The 12094-nt window shown below is 42.5% G+C and overlaps 1 protein-coding gene and 1 long non-coding RNA gene across 2 annotated transcripts in view; one reads left to right on the forward strand and one right to left on the reverse strand.

Annotated features, from left to right (window-relative positions):
* The window catches only part of LOC130704820 (uncharacterized), a 35138-nt gene extending 23295 nt beyond the window's left edge, over positions 1-11843 (reverse strand). The window contains exons 1-2 of the long non-coding RNA XR_009005299.1: positions 11171-11843; positions 4662-4707 (exon numbers count right to left, since the gene is read on the reverse strand). This is a non-coding gene — a long non-coding RNA (uncharacterized LOC130704820). The remainder of the gene's footprint in view (positions 1-4661; positions 4708-11170) is intronic.
* On the forward strand, positions 7853-9902 carry LOC103009762 (mitogen-activated protein kinase 6-like). The gene is given in 3 exon segments (XM_057528339.1): positions 7853-8414; positions 8416-8634; positions 8637-9902. Coding segments are annotated over 3 exon segments (1200 nt in total). The 5' UTR covers positions 7853-8132; the 3' UTR covers positions 9336-9902.
* Positions 11844-12094: the final 251 nt, after the last annotated feature.

The following is a 12094-nucleotide window of genomic DNA, read 5'->3' on the forward strand; positions in this document are numbered from 1 at the left end:
AAGTGATTTCACATCAGACACCCATGGGTTCAAATCCTAATTGTGTCACTCTCTAGATTTCTTTTTTTTTTTTTTTTTTTTTTAAAGGATTTTCTTATTTATTTATTTATTTATTTATTTTTGGCTGTGTTGGGTCTTCGGTTCGTGCGAGGGCTTTCTCCAGTTGCGGCAAGCGGGGGCCACTCTTCATCGCGGTGCGGGGACCGCTCTTCATCGCGGTGCGCGGGCCTTTCTCTATCGCGGCCCCTCCCGTCGCGGGGCACAGGCTCCAGACGCGCAGGCTCAGCAATTGTGGCTCACGGGCCCAGCTGCTCCGTGGCATGTGGGATCTTCCCAGACCAGGGCTCGAACCCGTGTCCCCTGCATTAGCAGGCAGATTCTCAACCACTGCGCCACCAGGGAAGCCCCTAGATTTCTTTTTTAAACAGCATTATTGAAGTATAATTGATATACAATAAATGACACCTATTTAAATTGTATAATTTGATGAATTTTGGTATCTGTACATACCCATGAACACATTCACCACAATCAAGATGATGAACGTTTCCATCACCCCAAAATTTTCTCCTAAGGCCCCTTTATAAGTCATCCCCTCCTCATCACATCCCCATTCACAGGTAACCATGGTCACCATAGATTACTTTCTTTCACTATAGATTACTTTAAATTTTCTGGAATTTTATAGAAATGACATCATACAATTTGTACTTTTTTGTCTGGCTTTTTTCATTCTATTTTGAGATTCATCCATATTGCTCACATGGCAATAGTTTGTTCTTTTTTATTGCTAAATTATATATATATAGTAATACATACATCTTCTGTGATATATATATATATATCTCACAGTGTGTTTATCTCATTCCCCTGTGGATGGACATTTTTTCCCCAGTATTTTGGGCTATTATAAAAGAAGCTGCTAAGAACATTCAGGTACACGTCTTTGAGTACACAAATATTTTCATTACTCTTGGGTAAATACCTACGAGTATGATTGCTGGGTCATATAAGTGTATGTTTAACTTTTTAAGAAACTGTTGCAAACTATTTTCCAAAGTAGTGCAAGATAGTACAACAAAGCAGTTGTACTATCTTGCATTTCCAAGTGTATGAGAGTTCCAGCTGCTACAGTGAGTCTTTTCAATTTTAGCCATTCTAGATGCACTAGTTTTTTTTGTTGTTGTTGTTGTTTTTAATCTGTGGACCCCATAAACAGTTTCTTAGACTTCCTGAGCCTCTGTTTTCTCATGTATAAAATGGAGATAATCATGTCGGCTTTGAAAGGTAGTGAAGATACAGTGAACTAGGACATATGGAGACTAGGACACAGTAAGTGCTTCATTAAAGGTGGCTATTTTATTACAACTGAACCCCAGCCATCCCATGGTCTGGCGACTTATCCCAGGACACAGCATCCTCACCTAGATGGTAAAGCCTGCCTCCTTTGCATGGGGTTAGTGCTGCTAGCCTGGAGGAATAATAATAGCGACATTGATGGTGCCAGGCACTATGCTTGGTGCTTGTGTCTGTTTGATCCTTATAAAGCTGTGTGAGGTGGTGGTTGTTTTTCTCCATTTTACAGATGAGGAAAACTAAGGTGTAGTAACCAGACATTGGCCAAGGTCACACAGCAGTTAAGTGATTGTGCTGGGTTTTGAACCTAGGTCAGTGCGATCTGGGGTCCAGAAGTCTTGCTAATGGAGGGCCTGGCTCAGAACTAGTAAGATGGCCCTATCACAAAGGCATGCCCTGGACTTCCCTGGCAGTCCAGTGGTTAAGACTCAAGTGCTTCCACTTCCGGGGGCACGGGTTGATCCCTGGCTGGGGAACTAAGATCCTGCATGCTGCATCGAGGCAAAAAAAAGCATGTCCTGAGGCTCCGGCTGTCTTCAGGCAGGTTCCCTGGAAGTGGAGCCTGAGGCAGGGTTGGGTATTTGTGGTTTATTAAGGAAGGAACCTGTAAGGGAGGGAGGGAAGCGGATAGGCAGGGAACGGAACAAGGATGTGGTCTCAGGTGAAGTCTCGCGAGGGGGCTGGTCTTTCGTTCCTGTCCCTTGGTACCAGCTGGTCATTGGCTGTGAGTTACTCTGTGGGTGAGGTGACTCCTGACACAGTTCTCAGGAGAAGGAGAAACAGTAGGCCATTAGAAGCCAACAACTGAAGCATCTCGGGGGATGGGCGTGCTGGCCCCATAAAGGACCCAAGAGGTTCCCAGAAGCACTCACACTTCTTGCCTGCCTAATGAACCAAGCTCTAGGGCATTCTGTAACATTCACTTCTCAGGCTTGTTTTGGATAATTCTCCATCTTGCTGCGACCAGTATGTTGAACAAACCTTACCTGTGGCATGATCAAAACACACTTTTATTTTTGCCTCCCAATGTCCCTTTTAAAATGTATTCAGTGGAGAGACTTTTCCCCACCACTAGGTGAAAACCCATCCCCATTACTTTTCTGCTCACTCTCTAGAAACAGACAGTGCTATGGTCACTTTAGGTCACAAACACAATATCAATTTAGCAAACAGAATGTCCAGTCAAGCTACTAATCAAAACTCCCAGCCTGATTTGGGTTTAGACCTTCTCCCCTGGCCCCACCTGGCACTGCTTCAGGCTGGCAGCCCCACTGCTGCCCTGGAGAAGGTAGCGGGGGTAGCGCCTCTCCTTCTCCTCCCCTCTCCCACACATGGGGCCAAGGGGACTGGGTAGAGACGGGGAAAGGAGAGGAGGGTCTCACTTGACCTGCTGCCATCCTGGCTGGCTCTGAGCTCTCTGTGCCCAGCAGACATTTAAAGCTGCCCCTTTCTGTCACGGGACGCTGTTGCGGGCTCATGGAAATGGCCATTGTGCCAGCCCTTCTCACTCTTGACCTTGATGGACGCAAGGGGGTCTCTTCGTGGGAGTCCCTAGCAACTCCTTCCTCAGACCGTAGGCATCTAACATCGAATTCTAGCTTCTTGCTGAAGGTCCTATGGGACAGGGCCCAAGATGGCCCCTTACATGTGCTCTCTGCCCATGCTGGTCCATGGGAAATACTCAAGCAGACTTTGCCCTGAAGCACCTGGGTGTGTGGCCTGACCTCAGCACACCCACACTCTCTGGCTTCTTCACCAGTGCAGCTGGGCAGCCCATTTCTCCCAGCCTCTAGATGTCACTGCTCACATCAGACCACAAGGCCCCCACAGGGATCACATGTTAGCCTCTCCAAATAGTCACCTCCTCCAGAAGAGCACCCATTACCCCGTTCTACCCTTCCCCAAAGATGGCCACCAAAGGAGTCCATGCTCCTCTTCCCATCATAGGAAAATGTGGGTGAAAGTGGAAGTAATCATACATGTAGGGGTTTTGAGTGACCACGGCCAAATTTTATCAGTTGTGAACTTTGGACTGTTCTCTTGAAAAGTGATCACTGGCTGTCACGGCAGAACCTTCTAGAAACATTGTACAAGTCACATCCGCCTCCCTGAGCCTCAGCTTTCTCATATCTTCGTGGAGGTGACAATACCTACCTAACTGGCTTGTTGTGAAGGCTGAGTGATGTCGTGAATCTCCAAAGCGCTGCCAGATCTGACTCTGGGTCCACAATCACGGACCAGCAACTCCATCTTCGAGTGACTGTTTCTATGTGATTTTGCCTCCCTGGGTCTCAGTTTTCTCACCTGTCAAATGTTACTTGTGAGAGCCCCTATCCAATAGAGTCTTTGCGAGGTTAGTTGGGTGAATACTTGTGAAGCGCTTAGCACAGTGCCTGGTATTTGGTAAGAACTCGGTCCTTCTGGGTGTAAATAATACAGTGAGGCTGAACTGGGCAGGCTCTTCGGGTGGTACTGGTGGGGCAGGGGGTGTGATGTCTCCACCCCTCCTGGTCCCCTCACCATTCCAGGCCCTGTTTGGGAAGTGCTTCAGCCCGGTTGCCTATGCCTCCAAGCAGTCATGCTGACTCAGGTTAGAAAATCAATGTGTGACCAGAAAAACACAGCTGGGCTCTCACCTCTTCTGGGAAATCCACACAGCCAGCCCACAGCACGTCTTTATTTCAAGTCAGAGAGGTGACCAGCTCTATTCTGGGTCCTGATTCCGAGGCTCTTATGAGCAAAAAGCTTGGCACACAGAGAAACAGAAGTCTCTGGCTCACGGGGTCCACGGATCATGAGCTTTGCACGACTCCCTGATGGGGTCAGGCATATCTGGCCCCTGCCAAGCCCCTGACTTCTCCCAGCCCTGGTCTGGATAATTCTCAAGCCAAGTCAGGCTCTGGACGGCTGGTTGGGCAACTCATGACCTCAGACTGGGTCAGATCCACCAGGTGAACATCCGGTTAAGAGCAGGGAACATTTCGTCCTTCAGATTCACAGGGCCAAAGAGTATGAACCCTCCCCATCCACGATTCAAACCCGTGACACGGCCATTTACTTTGGGCAGGTTCCTTCACGCCTCTGAGTTCTCATCTGTCAAATGCAGGCTAACGAGCATCTGCACCTTCTCGGACTGTTGTGAGATTCAGGTAATGAGTGTCAAGGGATGGCACAGACATTGGCAGGCACTCAGTAAGGGGGGTGGAGGGTTATTATCACAAACGGGGGCACTGGGCACCAAATAGAAAACAGTTAGAGCCACTGGGGAGCCAGACTGCCTGGGTTCAAAACCAGGCTACTCTCACCTTCTGTGTGGCCATGGAAAACCTTTCTGAGTCTCAGTTTTCATCTCTGTAAAATGGGAATAATAACAATAGGGTTATGAGGAGTCAGTTAGATTAGATATACTGGGAACAGTTCCTGGCACATAATAATCACTTAATAAGCATGAACTACTTTTGATTAGTCACACAAGTTAGTCAGGGCACTGAAATCACACCGGTGAGGGTGTTTGACAGGATTAACAGGGACCGGAACTCATAGTTAGTGAGCACCTACTATGTAGCGGGTGCTCCCAGAAGCCATATATTCATAGATGTGTATATGTACACACATCCACAAACACACAGTGAGGTAGGTGCTTATGTTTTCATGTTTTAAAACTTTTATGTTGTAAAACAAACTACAGACGCAGAAAATCATACAAATTAAAATTGTAGCTTAGTGAGTTGTCTCAAGGGAAACACCCTTGTACGGACCACCCGGTCACAACATAGAACTTTGCAGCCGCCCCAGAGGCCCCTCCATGTACCCCATCCCAGTCATAGCCCCTCCCCACAAAAGTAACCACTTACCTGACTTTTATAGTAATTTTATCCTTGCATTTAAAAAAAATTTTATTTATTTAATTTTGGCTGCATTGGGTCTTCGTTGCTTTCGCTAGTTGCCGCGAGCGGGGGCTACTCTTCGTTGCAGTGCGTGGGACTCTCGTTGTGGTGGCTTCTCTTGTTGCGGAGCACGGGCTCTAGGCGCGCGGGCTTCAGTAGTTGTGGCTCGGGGGCTGTAGAGCACAGGCTCAGTAGTTGCGGCTCAAGGGCTTAGCTGCTCTGCGGTGTGTGGGATCTTCCTGGACCAGGGCTCGAACCCGTGTCTCCTGCAGTGGCAGGCAGATTCCTAACCACTGCGCCACCAAGGAAGTCCCTATCCTTGCCTTTCTAAATCATTTAATCATCCAAGTGTGCATCCCTAGACATTAAAGTTTAGTTTTGCCCATTTTTAAAAAATTTGATATGTTTTTAGGCCTCTTTTAATCCAAAGTTTCCCTCTATATCTCTTTCTTTCCCTTGCAGTTTATCTGTTGAAGAACTGAGGCTAATTGACCTGGAGAGTTTCTCAAAGTCTGGATTTTGTCAATTGCATCCTCATACTACAGCTCAGCATGGCCCTTTGACCTCTTCATTTCCTGCAAATTAGCAGCTGGATCAGACCTAGGTTCCATCCTGTTGGCATGATTTTAGGCAGTTCTGTGTTCTTTTATCGAGAAGCACATAGATGGCTGGAGTTTCGCTCTTTTCTTGATGTTAGCTGCTATTGTGTACAATGGCTAAGATATATTAATACATTGCAGGTTGCAAAATGACAATATAGCATCATTTTTTTCCTGTATTAGTGGTAATAAATTCATAAGAAGATGCTTTTCTTAATCTATGACTTGGTTACCCGTGGTAGAGTTCTCATAGGAAAAGCAAGGCCACCCTCAGAAGGTAAGCAATTAGTGTTTTTGCCAAATATTATTATGAACTTAGGGACTGAAACATACTTGATGAGTTTCAATCGATTGCAGTTATTGTCTTTGTTGCAGCTGAAATTGTCCCATCTTCAGGTTGGTTTCTGAGTCCTTTGGATGTGACCCTAGGGCCTTTGATAGCTTCCTTGTTGTCTGATATGACAAGATATTCCAGGCTTATCTTGTATATTTCCTGCTGCTGATCTGGAATCAGCAGTTTCTCCAGGATGTCCTTTTATTTTTTTAAATAGAAAATGGCATTTCAAGACTAGAATCTGAGTGGTAGGTACTACTAGAATAGTCATTGTTTCTATGCCTTTCTAGTGGATAGAACTAGGTATTTTATATCTATAAATATTTATATATAAATACATATGTACATAAAATATACCTACATATGTATATGTATACAAATATACATATATATGTATACACATATAAAAATATATGTATATATGTATATATTTATACATACATATGTATATTTTATGTATGTATATATATTTATATGTATGTGTGTATATACATACATAGTATGCATTTTTTTTTTAAAAGTCACCTCTTGAACTCATACTGATTTTTCCAATGCAAATACAGCATTACAGGGCTTTTAATTAACCTCTTCTATATTACATCTGTATGTCCTTTCCCTCCACACTTAGCATATTTGATTTTCAAGGACACAGGAGATGATAAAATTGAAAGATTCTATAATTACTGATTTGCTTTAGCCCACTTTACACATACAACAGTCTTAGAATAACTATAGTAAAACTACCACTGTCAATTAGAATATTGAAAATGGATACAAAAAATTTTGATACACCATTCCCATTCTCTGCCACTCTGAGGGACTGTACTACAGCTACATTGTTAAGAGCATATAGGCATTACATGCTTTATTGTCTCTCTTTTTACCATCATTTAGCTTTAGTTCTACCAGTAGATATATATTGAATGCTTAACCATTCCTGAAGCTCACTCCCTAGTAGACTCTTCAGAAAGGGTTCATGGAGAAAGTACTCCCTGAGTGCTTTCAGGTTGATAATAGTTCTTTACAGAAAGTCAGTTTTGCTGGATATAAAATCTTTGACTCATACTTTCTTTCTTTGAGTATCTTAAATATACTACACCCTTTGTTTCTGGCAGAAAGCACTGCTGATGAAGAGTCTGATTATAACCTGATAATAAAATCTTCTTGTCTAGATGCCCAAGATGCCTAAAGAATTTTTCTTGGTTACATGGCAGTGACTGCAACAAAGCGAGAGCCTCAGAGACGCCGCTGCCGCCAGCACAGCCAGAGACCTGAGCCGACACTGGGGGCTGTCCGTGGGCCCCGCACTCCCTAGATGAGTCGGAGAAGTCCCGTTGTATCAGAGTAAGATGGACGGTAGCTTTGATTGTGATTGTGGCGAGCTGGAGCCACCTGATCACTAACAAAAGACATCTGTTAACCAACAGCCACCTGGGCTTCCCGCTGAAATATACAGCAACAAAGGAAGAAAAGAAGCAAGACGGAAACAGTGCTTACCAGCACCTTAGAATGCTGCTGCTCAGGACCAGTCCAACACTGAATGTATCTACACTGTGAGGGGAATGTTTAAAGAAGCCTGTTGTGTGCAGATTTATTCACATTTTAGTTAAATGTTAAATCCTTCAGCACAGTAACTCTGAGTGCATAGTATGTCATTTCATTCGGTTTGAGTTTCTTGAGTGTTTTCTTTAAATTCCTGCAGAGTTGCTGCCCCTTTCTTGAACTACGAGTCCTGCAATCTTTTTCATTCTCAGTATGAGTAGAGCTTTTTGAGCTTTAAATCTAAGGGGAACTCAACAGGCCTCGTTGGCATATGCAATGAAACCATCTTGCTGTGGAAGCAAAATTAATTTTTTTCTACCTTTGTGAAAGATCTTTCCTTTTGATGCCAGTTTTCTTCCTTATTTATACAAGTTCAACAATTCAGAAGGAGAAGGCAATAGTAAGGGTTTCAAAATGGCAGAGAAATTTGAAAGTCTCATGAACATTCATGGTTTTGATCTGGGCTCTAGGTATATGGACTTAAAACCATTGGGTTGTGGAGGCAATGGCTTGGTTTTTTCTGCTGTAGACAATGACTGTGACAAAAGAGTAGCCATCAAGAAAATTGTCCTTACTGATCCCCAGAGTGTCAAACATGCCCTACGTGAAATCAAAATTATTGGAAGACTTGACCATGATAACATTGTGAAGGTGTTTGAAATTCTTGGTCCTAGTGGAAGCCAATTAACAGATGATGTGGGGTCTTACCGAACTGAACAGTGTTTACATTGTTCAGGAGTACATGGAGACAGACTTGGCTAATGTGCTGGAGCAGGGCCCGTTACTGGAAGAGCATGCCAGGCTTTTCATGTATCAGCTGCTACGTGGGCTCAAATATATTCACTCAGCAAATGTACTGCACAGAGATCTCAAACCAGCTAATCTTTTCATTAATACTGAAGACTTGGTGCTGAAGATAGGCGGATAGGTGACTTTGGTCTTGCACGGATCATGGATCCCCATTATTCCCATAAGGGCCATCTTTCTGAAGGACTGGTTACTAAATGGTACAGATCTCCAGGTCTTTTACTTTCTCCTAATAATTATACTAAAGCCATTGACATGTAGGCTGCAGGCTGCATCTTTGCTGAAGTACTGACTGGTAAAACTCTCTTTGCAGGTGCCCATGAACTTGAACAGATGCAGCTGATTTTAGAATCTATTCCTGTCGTACATGAGGAAGGTCGTCAGGAGCTGCTCAGCGTAATTCCAGTTTACATTAGAAATGACATGACTGAGCCACACAAACCTTTAACTCAGCTGCTTCCGGGAATTAGTCGAGAAGCACTGGATTTCCTGGGACAAACTTTGACATTTAGCCCCATGGATCGGTTGACAGCAGAAGAAGCGCTTTCCCATCCTTACATGAGCATTTATTCTTTTCCAATGGATATGCCAATTTCAAGTCAACCTTTTCATATTGAAGATGAAGTTGAGGATATTTTGCTTATGGATGAAACTCATAGTCACATTTATAACTGGGAAAGGTACCATGATTGTCAATTTTCAGACCATGATTGGCCTATACATAACAACTTTGATATTGATGAAGTTCAGCTTGACCCAAGAGCTCTGTGCCATGTCACTGATGAAGAAGAAGTACAAGTCGATCCTTGAAAATATTTGGATGGAGATCGTGAAAAGTATTTGAAGGATCCTGCTTTTGACACCAGTTACTCTACTGAGCCTTGTTGGCAATACTCAGATCATCATGAAAACAAATATTGTGATCTGGAGTGTAGCCATACTTGTAACTACAAAACGAGGTCATCATCGTATTTAGATAACTTAGATTGGAGAGAGGGTGAAGTTAATCATTACTGTGAACCCAAGCTTATTATAGATCTTTCCAATTGGAAAGAACAAAGCAAAGAAAAATCTGATAAGAAAGGCAAGTCAAAATGTGAAAGGAATGGATTGGTTAAAGCCCAGATAGCTCTAGAGGAAGCATCACAGCAACTGGCTGAAAAAGAAAGGGAAAAGAATCAGGGATTTGACTTTGATTCCTTTATTGCAGGAACTATTCAACTTAGTTCACAACATGAGCCTACTGATGTTGTTGACAAATTAAATGACTTGAATAGCTCAGTGTCCCAACGAGAATTGAAAAGTTTGATATCAAAGTCAGTAAGCCGAGAAAAGCAGGAGAAAGTAATGGCCAATTTGGCTCAATTAGATGCCTTGTACCAGTCTTCTTGGGATAGCCAGTTTGTGGGTGGTGGGCAGGACTGTTTTCTCATAAATCAGTTTTGTTGTGAGGTAAGGAAGGATGAGCAAATTGAAAAGGAAAACACTTACACCAGTTACCTGGACAAGTTCTTTAGCAGGAAAGGGGATACTGAAATGCTAGAAACGGAGCCGGTAGAGGATGGGAAGCTTGGGGAGAGAGGAAATGAGGAAGGATTTCTGAACAACAGTGGGGAGTTCCTCTTTAACAAGCAGCTTGAATCCATAGGCATCCCACAGTTTCACAGTCCAGTTGGGTCACCACTTAAGTCAATACAGGCCACATTAACACCTCCTGCTATGAAATCTTCCCCTCAGATTCCTCATAAAACATACAGCAGCATTCTGAAACATCTGAACTAAAACACTCAGCAGACATTTCTTTTTGTATTCTTCATGAAATGTGTTTTGTCTTCTTTATTACTAGTGTTTAAGTCATTTTTTTACTTGAATCAGATGGTGTCATTTAGAAAGGATTTTTTTCTTGGTTTTTAGAATCCAGACTTTTTTCCTACATGTGAGATGGTTTTCATTTTAACTGGCATGTCGTTTGCACACAAAAATAAAGAATAGTGCAAAATAATGCAATGCAGGAGGAGACAAAAGAAATACACTAAGACAAGTAAAAAACATTCTCTCATAGAACAATGATCTGTTTTACAGGAAACAAAAATCTTGCCTTGAAATTTACACAGTGAGACTGTACATAATTGCATGAAAATATCTATTTTTTTCCCAAAACATTTTTCATTCATGAGTATTTTCAAGTTTTTCATACTGTACACATTTCTTAAAAACACATGATACCAGCAGCAACTGAAAATGAATGCCAAATTTGGTACACATGTGTTATCTACCTCAAGGTAACAAAAGTATGTGGCAAAACATATACCACCCATAGTGCTTCACAGTATGCACTTCTATTTAGCCAACATTTATTGTAGTAAACTATTCTTAATAAGATTCACTCACCATTTATAAATGTTCTGGTATGCATTTTTATAGTGAAGTATTACTACATCACATCTTATTTATTTTAGCAAATCAGTATATTTTCTGTATTTAATTATAAAAATTAACAGTTTTTGAAATTTATTTGCAAATACACTTTTTCCATTTGGCACTATGGTTTGTTGCCTACTTAGCTGAATATATAATGTCAGTTTATCCTAAGGCTGTCCATGTACTTAATTTACTTAAGTATTCATTTTAACTAAAGTACTCACTGCGTATAGGAATTTGTACTTCGGAGGTGCTTGATCTATCTGCAAAGAAAAATTAGGAATTACTTTATTATAAAACGCTCCTAGAAGTCTTAATTGTGTTTATTAAAAAAAAAAACAAACTGTAATGTTAGACCTATGAGCATGGAAGTAATTAAGGTACATCATTATTGTAGTTTAAAAGTTGTACATGAGGGACTTCCCTGGTGGCGCAGTGGTTAAGAATCCGCCTGCCAATGCAGGGGACACGGGTTCAAGCCCTGGTCCAGGAAGATCCCACATGCCACGGAGCAACTAAGCCCATGTTCCACAACTACTGAGCCTGTGCTCTACAGCCTGCGAGCCACAACTACTGAGCCCACGTGCTGCAACTACTGAAGCTCGGGTGCCTAGAGCCTGTGCTCTGCAACAACAGAAGCCACCGCAGTGAGAAGCCCGAGCACCGCAAAGAAGAGTAGCCCCCGCTCGCCACAACTAGAGAAAGACCGTGCTCAGCAACAAAGATCCAATGCAGCCAAAAATAAAAATAAATAAATTTATGAAAAAAGAAGATGTAGGCATGCATTAAATACTAATATGGAATGATCACCATGACGTATTTTAAAAAAAAAAAGTACATAAGACATATTTTGTTTTTACTGTATGTTTTTACTGAATAATCTATTCCCTATCCCAAGGCAAGCATGAATAAAATTAGGTTAAATGTAAAAAAAAAAAAATTTTTTTCTTTTCTCTTTAAAAACTAGTCGTTTTACCAAACTATGTCGTCTTTTTAATTTCAATTAATTAATTTATTTATTTTTTGGCTGTGTTGGGTCTTCGTTGCTGTGCACGGGCTTTCTCTAGTTGTGGCGAGTGGAGGCTACTCTTCATTGCGGTGTGCGGGCTCAGTAGCTGTGGCTCGCGGGCTCTAGAGCGCAGGCTCAG

The sequence above is a fragment of the Balaenoptera acutorostrata genome, chromosome 15, assembly GCF_949987535.1.
Source record: "Balaenoptera acutorostrata chromosome 15, mBalAcu1.1, whole genome shotgun sequence".
NCBI classification, from domain to species: Eukaryota; Metazoa; Chordata; class Mammalia; order Artiodactyla; family Balaenopteridae; genus Balaenoptera; species Balaenoptera acutorostrata.